At 38.0% G+C, this 17,760-nt stretch overlaps 2 protein-coding genes across 2 annotated transcripts; one reads left to right on the forward strand and one right to left on the reverse strand.

The window, feature by feature from the left end:
• The first annotated feature begins 1,429 nt into the window (after positions 1 to 1,429).
• On the forward strand, positions 1,430 to 12,771 carry cpeb1a (cytoplasmic polyadenylation element binding protein 1a). The gene is given in 12 exon segments (XM_039669534.2): positions 1,430 to 1,624; positions 1,702 to 1,884; positions 4,661 to 4,851; positions 4,982 to 5,237; positions 6,314 to 6,427; positions 6,716 to 6,805; positions 8,138 to 8,274; positions 8,355 to 8,553; positions 9,809 to 9,903; positions 9,987 to 10,067; positions 11,689 to 11,787; positions 11,789 to 12,771. Coding segments are annotated over 12 exon segments (1,518 nt in total). The 5' UTR covers positions 1,430 to 1,599; the 3' UTR covers positions 11,837 to 12,771.
• On the reverse strand, positions 12,768 to 17,604 carry sv2 (synaptic vesicle glycoprotein 2). The gene is made up of 13 exons (XM_039669532.2): positions 17,441 to 17,604; positions 17,090 to 17,143; positions 16,820 to 16,981; positions 16,284 to 16,446; positions 16,071 to 16,192; positions 15,823 to 15,986; positions 15,643 to 15,723; positions 15,459 to 15,554; positions 15,277 to 15,365; positions 14,494 to 14,621; positions 14,310 to 14,405; positions 13,991 to 14,150; positions 12,768 to 13,411 (listed from the first exon to the last, which is right to left on the reverse strand). Exons 1-13 carry the CDS (start codon positions 17,502 to 17,504, stop codon positions 13,228 to 13,230), a joined length of 1,563 nt encoding a protein of 520 aa, XP_039525466.2. The 5' UTR covers positions 17,505 to 17,604; the 3' UTR covers positions 12,768 to 13,227.
• Between the last annotated feature and the right edge of the window lie 156 nt (positions 17,605 to 17,760).

Here is a 17,760-nt window from a genome sequence, read left to right on the forward strand (position 1 = left end):
GCCATTTTGACAGTTCTGCCACCCATGTTCACATAGAACAAACTGTCATACTGTTTCTTTTAACAGAGAGTGAAACATCACCATCATACTTACGGAGACCCTGGAGCTCACATGGCCTTTGGGCTCTTCACGGGGGCCAACCAACAGAACTTCACAGGTGAGATACACACACACACACACACAGGATACACTAAATTTAAGACTAAATAAGACTCCCAGTAAAGTCAACATAAACTTAAGCAATGAGCAAGTTGTTAACGTTGGTCAATAAAAATACAACTCAGATGCGTTAAATAAAATGAACAGACACAATTTTAGCTTTTTATTACTAGATAATGTTGAAATCAACATTAACTAATATGAATAGATTCTTTGTCATTTTGTTTAGAAATATAGTACTTGCTCATATTTTGAAACAAGAGCATTAGACTAGTGTGACTATAGTCAGACTAAAGGTAACCAATATACGAAATAGCTATTTAAAGGAACAATCCGACCTTTTGGGACTTTAGCTTATTCACCATATCCCCCAGAGTTAGATAAGTCCATACTTACCTTTTTCATCTCCGTATGTGCAGTAACTCTGTCTCTATACATAGTTTATTATGAATGATTTAATATGACATATATGAGCAATGAACACAAGGACGTGCTCTCGTGTTGAAGAGCTGCCCAGCAAACAAATTTTGGTTCTGGGAACGTTAGTTTTTGGTTCCCAGAACGTTCCTAGAACTTTCCCTTAAGGTTAAGGAAACGTTCCCGGAACATTCTTCTTACGTTATAAAAATGGAACCTAAAAAAATAACCGACATGGAACGTTCCTATAATGTTCTTGTTTGGTTCCCAAAATATAACCTCATGGGACCATTCGGGAACATTAGAGGAACGTTCTGTGTTACAAAGTAATTAACATAATGTTCTTTCTCCTAAAATAAAAGCGAGTGTAAACGTCAATGTCGGCAACCAGATGGTTGATGGACCCCATTGACTTCCATAGTAGGAAGAAAAATGCTATAGAAGTCAATGGGGTCCATAATATCTTACTTTGAAACAAATTCATACAGATTTGAAACAACTTGATGGTGAATAAATGAATTTATTAAGCGAACTAATCGTTTAATTGTGCGACGCTAAAAACATATAGTAGTGTGTAAGTTATAACTTGTAAGTTGTAACGTACGCTCAGCTGGTGCAACAGGCCTTGATAACTTTGATTAACATTAGAATGTTTCCTGTTAGCTGGGAACGCCCCTTTAGTCCGACACGAGGGTGTGTCTGGTACAGCCTGGGTTCAGCAGTGTGTGTGTGTGAAGTCAAATGAGCTGAATCATAGTGATCGTTGAAGCCCTGCCCCCTTCTGTCTGTCTCTCTGCTGAGTCAGGCCATGAATGGGAGACGGGCCAGAGAGACAGACAGAACACGTGATTCTCTCTCTCTCACACACACACACACAGAGGGATGGGAGGTGGTGAGGCAGTTCTGGCAGACCGAGTGTGTGTGTGATGAAGTGAGCATGGCTTTAGCACTAGCAGCAGTGTGTGAGGTTTCAGTGGGGCGGTCACATGTTTAACAGGTCAGTGATGAACACACAGCGGTATAATGACCTCCACTGGACCAACGGCAGGTCGGTATGGGAAACGAGCTTCGGTCGTGTGTCTTTGTGCCTCTGTAACTCTCTCTTTCTCTCTCACACACACATAGATGGTTCGGGCTCAGGCTTCTCTCCGCTGGTTAGCAGAATGCTGTTCTCTCCAGAGCAGCAGGATCCCGTGGCCGCCGTGCCCAGCGTTGATGAGCTCAGTCTGGGCCTGTTGTCTCTGAGCCTCCCCTGCTGGACCCAGCAGCCCTGGAGCCGCCCTGATCCCCAGCGCGCGACCCAGCCCGGTGAGAGAACCTGTGTGTGTACAGTTGTGTGTGGCCGCTCCTATCTGTCTGTTCAAGCCACTTTCAGACACTTTGTGAGTGAACTGCAAAAAAATCAGTGCGTTTGTCTTGATTATCTGAGAATATATGATCTGTAAACTAAAATATACGAAATAAATAGTAATATAGACTATATTTTATAATACATTACAAAATTGTTTCAAGATAATAAGACTTGACGTCAGAGAATATATCTATATTTTTATATAAGTATAAGCCTTATTTATGCTTAAGCATTAACTTCAGTGGTTACATTTAAATATATATATATTTTTTTTAATTTGTATATATACTTACAGTGCATTTAAATTAACAGTTAGCTAGATTTTTGGTTTATTTAAATTTAACAACACTAACTGAGATTTATGCTTAAAGTATGTATATATATATATATATATATATATATATATATATAGTTAATTTAAATGCACATTATATTATATAATTTATTATATATATATATATATATATATATATATATATACTACATATATGTAATAGTATATATAATATATATAGTATATATATATATAATATATATATATATATATATATATTTATATAGTAGCTATATCTTTTTTATTTAAGGATAAATCTTGTTACATTTATATGGAAAAAACAAATAAACCGAGAAAAATACATTGTTTTTAAGGATGTTCAGATGGATTTTCAGACTTTGTGCATTGTGTGTGTGTGTTATTAGATTGTTCTGGAAGGTCTGAGCTGTAGTGGTGTCTCATATCTTGATTTCCCACTCATGACTAATCATTTTCACACCGATCACAGAGGGCAGAACGCTGGATTCATCAGCATTGGGATGCGTTTCATTTTGACTTTCCCTATAGCTTCCCTATCTCAGATTACAAGCGTAAATGAGTGTGTCCATCCGTGTTTTAAATGAAAGCAATGATGTGCCTTAGGTTTGTTCTGACCCAAATCCTGTAAAAGAAGGACACACACACACACACACACCAAGCTTGTTTCTGCTGTCTCATCCAGCACTTCTCCCATTCATTCAGTCTTTTCACGGGAGTAAAGATTATTTTGTGCTACTATTAAAAAACACGTCACCCACCCTGTCTGCCATCTTTTGAAAAAAAACATGTAGTCCAACCCTAAACTCACACTACTGGTTGAGCCAGACGTTGGCCAGTTTCTAAAATGTAGCTGTTAATACTCATTATATGCTATTATTTCAAGAGCTTGACATAATTTTGGTAACACTTTAGTTTTGGGTCCAATTCTCACGATTAGTTAGTTGCACATTAGCATACTAGGTTATTGGCTGCTTATTAATACTTATTAATGCCTTATCCTTTAATTTTACCTATACATAAACTTAACTACTTTACTTTTAATGAGCAGTAATTAGAAGTTTATTAACTCATAGTTAATAGTTAGTTAATAGTGAGAATTGGACCCTAATCTAAAGTGTAACCATCATTTTTATTTGAATAGCTTTTAAAATATTTTTTTTTTCCTGTGATCATTATCAATCACAATATTACTCCAGTCTTCAGTGTCACATGATTCTTCTGAAATCATTCTGATATGATTTGCTGCTCAAGAAAATTTCTGATTATTTTCAATGTTGAAAACAGTTGTGCTGCTTAATATTTTTGTAGAAACAAACATAGAAACAGAAGTGTAAACAACTAATCTAATATTTTGGTAACACTTTACAATAAGGTTCATTTGTTAACATTAGTTAATGTATTAACTAACATTGATCAATACATTTGTTACTGTATTAGTTAATCTTTGTTAACGTTAATTAATACAAATCCAGCTGTTCATCGTTTGTTCATGTTAGTTCACAGTGCATTAAGTAATGTTAACAAATACAACCTTTGATTTTTAATGCTTTTTTAATAAATGTTGGAATTAATATTAACTAAAATTAATAAATGCTGTAGAAGTATTGTTCATTCTTAGTTCGTGTTAAAGGGATAGTTAAATTAATTTTTGGTATGTTTTAGCTTACCTTAAGGGCATCCAAGATGTAGGTGTCTTTGTTTCCGCCATATTTTCTATTTTGATATTTTTAGGTCAAACCGTTCTTGTCTGTCAGTCATATAATGGAGGTCTATGGTCACCACCTCAAAGAGCATGCACAGAGAAGTCCAAATTAAACATGATTTAATGACTCGTAAATGTAAGTACACATTGATGGCCTAAGACATGAAACGAGCGGTTTGTGTGAGAAAACGAACAGTATTTATATCGTTTTTACCACTTGTTACCAGATCACGGCTGTGGTGACAAGAGGTAAAAACGATATAAATACTATTCGTTTTCTCACACAAACCGCTCGTTTCGTGTTGTAGCCCATCAATGTGTACTTTCATTTATGAGTCATTAAATCATGTTTAATTTGGACTTCTCTGTGCATGCTCTTTGAGGTGGTGACCATATACCTCCATTATATGACTGACAGACAAGAACGGTTTGACCTAAAAATATTCAAAATTAAAACTAATGTGGAAGACACCTACATCTCGGATGCCCTTTAGGTAAGCTAAAACATATCAAAAATTTATTTCAAAGTGAACTATCCCTTTAAGTTAGGTAGTTAACTAATTAAAGTGTTACCAACATTTTACATTTTTAAACATATTTTCATAATTTTGCCAAGTTATTGTTTATTATTTAAAATGATACGAATAAAGAAACGAAAGAATGTAATTATAAAAAGTCAGTAATTGTCATTTTTAATCACATATTCTCTCTCCTGCAGCGTTTAATCTGTTTGGTGCTTCACGAGGCGGTGATTCGGTTCAGACCCATGATTCTGCAGCCGGAGCAGATCCACTGGAGCGCTTCTCGAGTCTGATTCCTGCGCTGGAGACTCACTCTCTGCTGCACTCTGGATCCAACAGTCCCGTCAACTCCGAGAACAGCGTGTTCTCTTCAGGATCCGAACACCTGGTGAGCAACAACATTCCGATCGGATACGGAACTCATAAGAGTCCAATGGAACCGTTCAAAGATTCTGTTCTCCACAGTGTCAGTTTCTCAGTAGTTATAGTGTGGTTATTAGCGTGTCCGTCTCCATCAGGCCTCTCTCAGAGTTTCAACCCCGTCGCCCCTGGTCCTGCCTGAACTGCAGGCGGAGGGCGTGAAACTGGACGGCGTTGCCCGTTTGGAGGAGGAACCAGTAACCACCTTCACGAACGCTCCCAGTGCTCAGGCTGAGGGGTCAGTGTTTGGCTGCTGGTCCACAGGTCCCATCTGGCCCGGCTGGGACACTTTGAGCCTGAACAAACCCTCGTTCTGCATCGAGAGAGAGGCCAAACTTCATAAACAAGCTGCAGGTACAGTTACATTAACCACCCATGCTAAACTATTAGATTCAATAAGCATGATAATACTCAATGTAACTTAATTGAAACAATTAATATTGAATAAAGTGCTATTTAAATGTGACATTTAAACATTTTTTTTTATAAAATGCCATATTAATTTATATACTCTTTATATATGCATAAAATGATCAAAACTGCTGGAAACATGTTGCACACAATCTACTACATGCCTTCTGTCGTATGATTTATAGTTCAACTTCAACTTCAGCTCTTGGTTCATGTGTTTTTGTTGTGAAATCTTTACTGATTTAAAAAAAAGTAAAAGTGAAAGTTTCTTTTCAGATCTGAAGTAAAAGTGAGAATAACTTTTATATTGTTTGTCATATTTCAATAAGAAAATTTTCTGGGCTGAAGCAACATTTGTTTTCTTGATTATCCACACATGATTAGAAAAATTTGGTTAAACTGTGAATATGAAATATGATACATCAGTCTTTTAAGTAACGTTTACTTGAACGTCTCTCAATCAACCTTGTGTTGTACACAATCACTGTACATAAAAACTGCAGAGATTTGATCATAAAACTAAGCAATTAAATCAACTTACTAAGACATTATTTGGCATATAGAGTTGCAACAGATATTTTAATGCTTTTTAATGCAAGTAGTATGTTATACATTTATAAAGATCTGATTGATTTACATTACAAGCATTTCATCTTAATTTTTGAACATATAAATAAGCAACTACACAAAATAGCATATGTTTGGTCAGTTCGTACCTCCGAAGAAAATGTAGCTGTTTTTTCCTCAAGTATCAGAGCCATATTCTCACTAGATCATCCTATAAAATCCTGATGTATCAAATATGGTACTAAAAAAAAACATATGCAACCTTTTTTTAAATTATTTTATTATATTTCGTCTTAATCTTAATTAAAGTGTTTTATTATTATTATGTATTTCATGTTAACTTTTACATGGTTAAAATGGTTAAACATTAAAATGCATCTTAAAACTCTTGCATTTAGTGGCTGCAGTTATTGATATTGTAGTGACTTTATATGATTGACTGCGTCTCACAGCCGTGAATGAAGCCACTTACACCTGGGAAGGGCAACTTCCTCCTCGCCACTACAAAAACCCTGTTTATTCCTGTAAAGTGTTCCTGGGAGGTGTGCCATGGGACATCACAGAGGGTGAGCTGACAAACACACATTTGAGATGGAGATTATTATTCGGTACGATACGTGGTGATGAGGAAGAAAGAAGATGGATACATTTCAATCCCTTTTTATTAAAGGGGTCGTGACATTATTATTATTTTTTATTATTATTTTAATATGTTCCTTGAGGTTCACTTCTAAATGTTAATACAGTTAATACAAAAACAAAAGTGGTGCAAACTACAGTACAAAGTCCATGAAAACAGAACTGAACTGAACACAAACGATTTGTGAATGACCATTTTTTCTTTCTCTTTGTAGCAAGTCTGTTGAACACATTTAGTGTGTTTGGTCCATTGAAAGTTGAGTGGCCTGGTAAAGATGGTAAACACCCACGCTGTCCTCCTCAAGGTAACAATTCCAGATCTACAATTCAACAACATCTATCGAAAATTATACTATGGTCTGGGTGATACTCGATTCTGATTGGCTGCAGGGTGTCCATTAAAAAGTGATAGAGGACACCTAGTAAATGAGTTCTGGTGAAACTGACTGTTTACCGTTTTAAATTAATAAATCGATGCGCTGGCTACGTCAAAGTATCCGTTTACAATTCATTGTATCAAAACGAACGTCTAGTTAGCCGTTATACATACCCTACTAATACAACAATGAGCGACTTCGTTAGTTCTTTTAACCTTGTTGGAGAATTTGACAACTTTGATGCCTGGGTTGATGTAACGCCCATGGCTAAACAAGCCTAAATTACATGAATAAAAAGATATGTTAACTTTCTGGCTCGAAAGTTAGATAAACTGAAGGGTTCTACGAGCTGAGCGGACTATAAATATCTCCATTTGCTAAATAAACCGTCAGGCGTAACCAGGGAAACCAAGTTATTGTTTGTAAAAACTTTAGATTTCGATTGTAAAACTAATTAAAATATGAACTAATGTTTTAAAAATGTGTTATTTGGCAAGTGACCATGGTATAAGCGGGTTAATGCCCAACAAGGTGTCCATTGTCAGGTATTAAAGGACGATTGTCTCCGCCGAAGTCCATTAAAGGGATAGTTCACTTTGAAATGAATTTTTGGTATGTTTTAGCTTACCTCAAGGGCATCCAAGATGTAGGTGTCTTTGTTTCTGCAGTAGTTTCAATTTTGATATTTTTTCGTCAAACCGTTGTTGTCTGTGAGTCATATAATGGAGGTCTATGGTCACCACCTCAAAGAGCATGCACAGAGAAGTCCAAATTAAACATGATTCAATGATTCGTAAATGTAAGTACACATTGATGGCCTAAGACACGAAACGAGCGGTTTGTGTGAGAAAACGAACAGTATTTATATCGTTTTTACCTCTTGTAGCCACAGCCACAAAGCGCCCGCACCCTCAGATCACTTGGACGTGGCTGTGATTACAAGAGTTAAAAATAAAATAAATACTGTTCGTTTTCTCACACAAACCGCTCGTTTCGTGTCTTAGGCCATCAATGTGTACTTACATTTACGAGTCATTAAATCATGTTTAATTTGGACTTCTCTGTGCATGCTCTTTGAGGTGGTGACCATAGACCTCCATTATATGACTGACAGACAAGAACGGTTTGACCTAAAAATATCAAAATTGAAACTACTGCAGATCAAATATCAAATCAAAGTATCAAATATGATACATAAAGCAGCACACACATATATACATTTTGTTCATGTGAGTGTTACAGGTGATTGTGTGTGTGCAGGTTATGTGTACCTTCTGTTTGACTGGGAGAAGTCAGTGAAGATGCTCCTGCAGGCCTGTACTCAACACCGCCTGCAGTCGGACGATTATCTCGAGTTCTTCTACAAACTGTCCAGCAGGCGGATCCATAGCAAAGATGTGAGAATAACATGCATGTAAAAACACACTGTTTTTGCCCCCTGGCCTCTGACCCCGTTCTTTCACTTCTTCCACTGCAGGTGCAGGTCATCCCGTGGGTGATCTCGGACAGCAATTTCGTCCGTTGTCCCTCCCAGCGTCTCTGCCGCAATAGGACGGTGTTCGTGGGCGCTCTGCACGGGATGCTAAATGCAGAAGGCCTGGCCCACATCATGGACGATCTCTTCGGAGGGGTCACGTACGCAGGCATCGACACAGACAAGCACAAATATCCTATAGGTTTGTGCAGGCTTCTTTCATATGAAAGTGGTGGTGACCGTGTGTGCACACTTGGCAGGTTTGGTTAGATTAAAACAAGCTCTAGTGTGATTGCTCTGTTAGTGCGGTTCATTTGAACCTTAAGTGTGAACGCTGCCCTACGGACTCAGGTGTGCGCCAAACAAGCGGACCAAGAGTCCTGAAAAGATGGGTCTCTGTCTGCTTACAAACAAACTCCGGTTTATGGAATGCCAAAGTTGACTTAATTAAAAATTAATAAATACATAAATATACGAAGAAATGTAAAAAAGCAAAAATACATAAATAAATACAGAAATTTATTTCCTTATTTATGTATAATTGTATTTTTTCACACATTTATTATTATGTTTTTATGTCTACATTTATTTATTTTAACATTTATTTATTTCTACATTTATTTATCTCCACATTTATTTATTCCAACATTTCTTTCTCCGTATGCTAATGAGGTGGCCGTGTTTTAACTCAGACATCAGCAATCGAGCTCAGAGTGGCAGTGCTGAAGCTTTGAGGCCACAGTGACACCTTGTGGTGTGTGACCGAACGAAACGCAAGAGGTGTACGGGCAATATCACATTTTAAGTCGTGTATATCACGCTAACTGTATGTAGGGTAGGCTAACACACATAGCACACATGAATATGATAGCTGATAGCTTGCTTTTGGCTTGTGATTATTGTCGATGAGACTCGCACACCAGTGCAGAACACGGAGAAAATAAAATGTGAAAATAAATAAATGTAGACATAAAAACAAATACATAAATGAATGTAGAAATAAATAAATGAGTGAAAAAAATACAATTATACATAAATAAGGAAATAAAAGTATAAATACTCATTTATTTGTACTTTTTTACATTTCTTTGTATATTAATTTCTGTATTTATTTATGTATTTTTGCTTTTTTACATTTTTTTTATGTATATTTATTTATGTATATTTATTTATTTTTAATTAAGTCAGCTTTGGCATTCCATACCTGGTTTGGTTTGAATATTATATGAATGCAACATGGATAAAAGACATCTAAACAAACTAAAAACAGGACTGATTCTGATTGGCTGTCAATGTTTTTATTGTTCATCAGTTGGAAAAAATCATGTTTTGATATCTCTTCTCTGTGCCGTTATCGTTATATTTGTGTTGTAAACTCTGATATTCTTTTATATTTAAAAAGATTTTATCATTATCGTTATAGTTATTGTCCCAACGTGTTGCATTTGTTCGTCTAGGTTCTGGACGAGTGACATTTAGGAGCCAGAGGAGCTACTTGAAAGCCGTGACTGCGGCGTTTGTGCAGATAAAAACATGCAAGTTTACCAAGAAGGTACAGAAGAGCAGGACTTAAATATACAGCATCAAAGATCATCCCTGTGTATCTACCTCACTCTCTTTCTGTTCCCTCTGTAGATCCAGATTGACCCGTATCTGGATGACTCCATGTGCCAAATATGTAACAGTCAGCCCGGCCCGTTCTTCTGTAGGGCCCAGGTATGAACACAGTAAAGCATCATATCAAGAGTTAAGCTCAGGTCACTTTTTTTTTTCGTAACTAACGGTAAATGATCAATTAAACTGTTCCCAAAACCAGTCGGGAGTAGGGCCACAACATCACCTCCATTTAAAGGTTTATCAAACACTCTTCTTGTTGTGGCTTCAGTTTGAAAACCCCCCAGAATGTTCTCCATAACAGAGCGAATTGCATCCCGTGTCTCGTTTCCCATTCGATTTCTCTAACCTACAACGTAAAACGCGGCTCTCAGCCCGCCCTCTGTACGTTGATTGGCCATCCGTCCGAAGGCCTCAGGAAAACTGAAAGATAGAAAATGAAATTAGCAGAAGTAGGAAGTCTGATGTAGTCAGGCTAAACCACATGATTTAAGCCCGATTTGCAAATCGTCAGGTCAGGGTGTTTAGCGGGCAATGAACGCTTGCCAATCTGTTAGTTTGAAAGAGCCAACAACGCAGTGAAGACGCTAACAGATGCGTCGCCGAGCGCAGAAAAATATCTAGCATGCTAGATATCATAAGCCGTCGCGCGACTCAACCTCAGTGATGTCATGAGCTACAGCCCATCAGAGCAATGCAATACTTTTTCTTTTTTTGCATTTTTTCTCGGAGCAAATCATTGGCGTATTTGTGTTGTAAAAGTATTGGCGCACGTGCTGTTTCGCGTCATTTCTGGTTCGTTTTATTGTGGTTTTTCGTGACAAAACGTGGTTTGTAGACAAGATAGAATCGTTGGGTGACAGAGTTATTGTCAACTCGTTATTTATTTGATTATTTTCAGGATTTAGACCGTACCATAGTACTGAAACAGCTCTCATTAGAGTCACAAATGATTTGCTCTTATCATCCGATCTGGTTGTATCTCTATGCAGTGCGTTGTCAACTCGTGTAGTGCGTTACCTCCTGTTGTGGATCAATCACGTTGTGTCGTGTGGTGTGAACAGCTAAACAACTTGAACACTCCTGATTTCACAGAGAGCAAGTCATGTAGTGTGAACCGCACGGTTCAGCCCGACGTTTTAAAATCATGTAGTGTGAACTAGCTTAAGTAACATTGGTTCAGAACCAAGATATGCTGTTGATGTAATGTTAGCTACAGTAACAGGACAGTTTTGAGTGTCATTGTTTGACTTGTTCACTGTATGTTTATATTTTTTGTTCTTCTCTGACGTTCATTCATCTTCACTTTATTTTTCACACAGTATTATTTTGCTTTGCTTCAGCTATGATAAAGCGTCCACCCTTGCAGTGAGTGTTTGTGAAGGGAGGGGTGTGTTTGTTTGGGTTGATTTCAGATATCAACTCTTTCTCAGAAATCACTTACTGCACCTTTAAGTCTCTTTTCACGTGGTGTTATTTTACTGTAAATTTGCATTAACAACATGACGGTGAACATGAACAATTTTATTTTGATCAACTATTTTATTGTATTAATGTATCTATTTTAAAGTAGGGCTGTGAATCTTTTGGTTGACGGTGTATTGATTAGACTATTGATTCATTGGATTAAGTCTATGCAAAGCACCTAACAAACCACACTCTTTACGTATTGCACTTCTATGCATATTTCTTCAACTCTTTTTTGTTGTTGTTGTTCTTCCAGGCTTGTTTTAAATACCACTGTCGGTCATGCTGGCATTGGCGTCACTCTCTGGATGTTTTGAGTAGCCATCAGCCACTCATGCGCAACCAGAAGGGCCTATACCCCCACTAAACCCAGCGTCAGCGGCGTGGGGAAGAGTCCGGACTGAGTTCACTGTTTCCTGAACGGATGTTGGCGTGAGTCTGATGGGAAACAGGGGCGACTCACTTGAGGAGGTTAATGCGTTATATTGCACTGCTCTCGTTCATTAAGGCTCTATGCACACTAAAGGGTTCGTTGATGCTGAGCCATTTGCACAGTTAACCAGACAGCCATGGATATCTGATTTTAAGAGTTGTATTTTAAATTTAGCATGAACAGAAAATTAGTTTCTCGCAGTTTTGACCCTCTGCAGGCAAATGCCAGTCGGTGCCTTTGGCTTCTTTTTTGTTATCAGCTTTTCCAGACCTTTTTTGTTGTTTTTATTATTATTTGTATTGGCTGGTTAGCTGGTGATTTTTAGAGTTTTTTTTTTTTTTAACAGATTTTTAAGTTGGGCTGTCTCAGTGTCTTTTCTTTTAGGGCCTTTTTATTTTGTTTTTTTAACACTATTAAATGGTTGATGAGCATCTTGGCTTGTAAAATGCTCCAGGAAGTGACATCACAGCTGGCTGATGCTGTTGCTTAGCAACCACCACGCTGCACCCCGTCAATCATCCATCAGATTGAATACAACTCTACAACTCTGGATGTTACTCTGACCTCTGTGCTGTACATAGTTTTTATCAAATCGTAGCACTTTTTTAAACACGGCACTAGGGAAACGTTTGCCGGTGGTTTTAAATTTGTTTGTTAGAGCAGATCGAAGTGAAATCCTCGCTTTGAGTTTTGTATTTTGCTTTAAACACTCCTCCTAACCTTAGTTCAGTGAATCTGCACCGCTCTGGTTTCTCGCTGTGCCAAAGAGCATCATCTCTTCCTTGTTGCCTTTTGCAGCTGCTTTTTAGATTTTCAAAGTCTCTACCTCATTACTCTGCAATTATTTCCATGGTTATTTACAAATGTTCAGAGTGGACAAAATAAAGTTGTTGAAGCATCAATCCATTGGCTGTTCTGTTTAATGTGGTGTGCAAACATTAAAAGTGTTAGAAAATATATGTATATAAAAAAAAATAACTCTTAAGGGAATTATGCAATACGATACAAATGTAAAGTCAATTGAATATCCTTCATTTAGAAACTATTAAAATTCAATAATACGATAAAAATCAACTGAAATAAAATAAAAATTGTTAAAATTATGATAAGAATGTATGACTTGTTATACAAATATATCAGATTTTGAACTTAATATTTATTAAATATTCAAGATTTAATTTAATAAGGCTTTAAGCTACCAATAAGAATTACTGATACTAAAAATTCCAGTACAGAAAACATGGCAAAGGGGTATGGAAACGTTCCATAGTGCACTTGTGCAACATTAAGGCAAAACTGCAAATTGTTAAGCTCTTTGGTTTGGTATTTTGGTCCCAGAATGCCAAGTTTGGCTTGGCTGTATCATGTCAGTTCAGTCTGTTTAGTTTGAGGCAGGCGTAGAGCCGCCAGTCCTCCGGCCAGCAGGAGCGCAGACACCATCAGCAGAGGTACGGCACAGTTGGAGTCCACCAGCTGCCCAAAAACAACATTTCCCATGATGGCTGCCACGCGGCCCACTCCAGTAAAAACCCCCAGAGCTGATGAGCTACAAAACAGAAACACTCAAGTTAGTATATTCATTCATTTTGTTCTCTGAATTCTATTTAATGAAGCCATTTACTACAATTTCCTATTTATTTCTCATATAGTTAGTCAAAGTTTTATTAAGGTCATTATTTGTATTTGTAACTTTTTTGATACTGTACATTTATGTAACTCTATACAAATAATTCAGATTGTTGAAAGAAGTCTCTTCTGCTCACACAGGCTACATTTATTTGAACAAAAATACAGTAAGAACTGTAATATTGTGAAATATTATTACAATTTAAAATAACTGTTTTCTATTTTAATAGATTATAAAAAGTAATTTATTCCTGTGATCAAAGCTGGATTTTCAGCACCATTACTCCAGTCTTCAGTGTCACATGATCCCTTATAAATCATTCTAATATGATGATTTGCTGCTCATGGATCATGTGACACTGAATTTTTAATTTTTACAAAGTTTTTAAAATTTAAAAACCTTCATTACTCCAAATTTTTGGAATTATGATTGTCTGACCTCTTTGGATGTGAAATCAGTAGCAATTTTACAAAATTACAATTGAATATTGGGATTTACCGTAGTTGTGTGGGATAAAGTTCCGTCCCGACCACATCCAGGGCGTTCCAGGAGATGACAGAAACGCCACTGAACACGCAGGACACGATCAGACTCTGAGTTTTGGTTTTCACCATGTAGATGACAAACACGCTTGCACTGGACGCCAGCAAACTGACGGCTAGCGGACAGAAAAAAAATCATTATTATAGATGGACTTTTATAGTGCGCTTTGTTAGTTCTTTAATATTTTGCAATAATTAATGTGGTGATGTGGTATATTAAGCTGCCATAACAATCTGTGCCATTCAGTCATTGTAAGATAACATGCTGTACTCACACAGCAGGATTTTCCCGCCAATTCTGTCCATGAGAAGGATAGTGAAGATGTTTCCCGGCAAGTTTAAAGCCGCAGTTATAAAACCCTCCATGTATACTGCAAAAGAATATAAAAATACTTGGTCATGACAACAAAAGAGAAAAATAATGATCAGTCTCATTTGGTCTGTTTTTAGTAACATCACCTGCAGTTTTGACTGGATAGCAGCTTTCATTCTCTGTGCTTTGGACTCGAGACGTGTTGGTGCATGGAGACCCTCCGTCCTCCGCTCTCTTAAAAAGCTCTGGAAACCACATCCATAACCCATAATACCTGCACAGAGAGGATTTTTTTTCTTCAAACTTATTTGTAATCTAAAATGTAGCTAGCAAATCATAACTAGAAATCTTAAAGGTACAGTAGCAAAAACAGCCTGTGTGGAGCCAATGTGGGGGTACAGTGAACTCATCGTCATGTTCAAGAAACCAATTTGAGATGATTCGAGCTTTGTGACATGGTGCGTTATCCTGCTGGAAGTAGCCATCAGAGGATGGGAACATGGTTAAAGGGATGGACATGGACAGAAACAATACTCATGTAGGCCGTGGCATTTAAACGATGCCCAATTGGCACTAAGAGGCCTAAAGTGTGCCAAGAAAACATCCCCCACACCATTACACCACCACCACCAGCCTGCACAGTGGTAACAAGGCATGATGGATCCATGCTCTCATTCTGTTTACGCCAAACTCTGACTCTACCGTCTGAATGTCTCAACAGAAATCGTGACTCATCAGACCAGGCAACATTTTTCCAGTCTTCAACTGTCCAATTTTGGTGAGCTCTTGCAAATTGTAGCCTCTTTAGCTCTAATCTGCTAAATGTGACTATAAGACATGAAGATATTAACATAAACATCAATGTCATGATTTTTTTTTTTTTTATAAACCTTAAAATGGGCGAATATTTTGCTTTTGATAGGTTTTACCCAAATGAAATGCAGAAAAATATAATCAGCAGAACGACACTTCTGGAAGCCAGCGGTCCAACAAACAGCTGTCTGATGGGATCCAGTGCCTGTAGAAGAAGCAGCGACACCATCAGGACCTCAGTGAGGCTTTAATACTTTCTAAGAAAATGTTTCGATAACATATCAAATGTGATCTGAACCTGTTTGAGTTGATGGCTAAACCGCTGAGATCTTGAGCCGCTACTGGGTCTGTTCTTCTCTTCTTCATCTTGGGGTCTGATCACAAGACCTAGTGCCTGTTAACACAAACTCATTTTCATCAACTGATCATCTAAATAATGAACAGAACAGTTGGAAGGTTTGGCCCAGAACTCATTTACGCACAGGAAATGGTTTCGTGGCATGTCTGTTGTTCAGTTTGAACATCTTCTGGAACACAGATAAAGCCTCCGCCTCACGTCCGGCCTGTGGAAAAGAAACATCTAATTAAATAGTCCCACTAAACCTGACTGACAAACATTCGTCCGGTAACAGACCCAAAGATACAATTGAGTCAGTACATACCTCCATGAGGAACTTCGGGCTCTCCGGCATGAAGAGTCTGAAGATAAGTGCTGATGACAGGCTGGGGACGGAGCAGAGGACCACAAAAAGACGCCAACTCTGAAAATCCAACCAGCCCCAATGAGCGTTCAAAGATGTTCTGGGAATCACCATCCATGCCACACCTGGACAAAAACACACAAAATACCTATTCAAATAAATATTTATGAGGCACTCCTCTCTCTCAGCTCTGAGGACGATGGTTTTACCTGCTGCTAAAATATTTCCCGCCATCCAGAATGTGGCGAGAGCGCTAATCATAGCTCCCCTCCGCAAACATGGTTGAAACTCGGAAAAATACGAGAAGATGACAGGAATGGATCCGCCGACCCTGAGAGCGAGACAGAAGCATTCATTCTGTCTGGATAATATCTATCTAAACCTTGAAACTGCATGTAAAAACTCTTTTGGGATGTGGTTACCCGACTCCACTGAAGAACCGCAGGAGGAGAAAGAGCCAGAAACTCGGGGCCAAACTGGCCACTGCCCCAAACGTGCCATTCACTGCCAGAGAAATGACCAGAACACTCCGCCTTCCTCTGCGATCAGCCAGATACCCCCAAACATAACCGCCCACCATCATCCCTGTCAGGGGAGATGCTAGTTATCTAACATGAGCAGCATGAGACATGATCAGATGACATGGTTATGTCAGCAGTTTCAATCACTCGGTCAGTTATGCATTTCTTGTTAAAACTCTCACTGAAAACAATGAGCATGACTCTGCAGTTTTCAGACACTTGATAAGGCAAACACAATTCAAAGTTCAACCAAATAGAGAACAAACCGCATTTCTGACCCGACTTAACAGTTTACATGATAAAAATGAGAAGTTAATGTTTCATTTTTCCTTGTTTGTCCTGCTGTTTAAGAAAACAGTTTCTCTTCTTGAAATGCAACGTGAGTCTTTTTAACAGTTATTTGGTTAGAAAACAAACACAAAGAGATAGATGATAACCCAGGAATATGCTGGCGGTGAGGAGCCCCATGTCGCCTGAGCTGAGCTGGAGGTCGCAGCGTGCCGTGGGCAAGAGGAACGACACACACAGGATCTCCACCGCATCACTGGCGTTCGCCCACCCGCAGACGACCAACAGCAGCCAATGGAAGAGTCCGAACCCTGCGGAGAGATAGAAACATGAGGAGGAACACTGCATATGGACAAACATATGAAACTAAATGTTGGAAGAATGATTCAGCACATTAAAAACATAAATGTAAAATTAACCTGCTTTCTCAACAGCCTCCTCATAAGACAGTTTCTTTCTGGACACCTCGTCATCTGATGGACACATCATATATCAGTAAACATCACAACATGTATTTCCAAATGCTAAAAACAATAATCACTGCAATAATAGACCCTTAAGCATTTGCCTCTTTAAATGCAAACTGCGACTCAATAATTATTATTTTTTTGGTAGTGTATATCGTAAAACCCCTAAAATGCTGGATCCAGATTTAACAATTAATAGTCTATGACTGGTGAAAAGTGTTTGAGTCATCATTTTTACTCTACACAATACACTACCGGGATAATAATAAACACACATTCTTCATGATTAATAATGCCTTTTACCGTCTTCGTCCAAATGAGTGGACGATAGCAGTGGTTCTGTATCTCCATGAGCCCGTCGAGGCATAATAACATTTCAGATTAAAGTATTTATGAGTGTAAACTACATGATCGTTGGGCAAAAGATTCAGTTCACTCCTGTACTTCTGTAAACAAACGCATCAGTGGGCGTGGCTTGTGTCGTAACAGCAAGGCTCGCCCCTCTACACACTCACTTCCTCAATTTAATTTTTTTTATCACATTTGTTCATGTACAATTAAATGGCTCCATAACAGCGGGACTGTAACGTTATTTTATTTTTTACATTATTTGTGGGGGAAAA

Source organism: Pimephales promelas, chromosome 25, assembly GCF_988280905.1.
Source record: "Pimephales promelas chromosome 25, fPimPro1.hap1.1, whole genome shotgun sequence".
NCBI classification, from domain to species: Eukaryota; Metazoa; Chordata; class Actinopteri; order Cypriniformes; family Leuciscidae; genus Pimephales; species Pimephales promelas.

Excerpts from the sequence above, each read along its gene's own strand:
- sv2 (XM_039669532.2), bottom strand. The coding sequence starts at position 17,504 with ATGCCTCGACGGGCTCATGGAGATACAGAACCACTGCTATCGTCCACT. Across the intron at positions 15,987-16,070 it reads GGGAAATATTTTAGCAGCAG|GTGTGGCATGGATGGTGATT; the intron begins GTAAAACCATCG and ends GTTTTTGTCCAG. Across the intron at positions 14,406-14,493 it reads CTATCCAGTCAAAACTGCAG|TATACATGGAGGGTTTTATA; the intron begins GTGATGTTACTA and ends ATTCTTTTGCAG.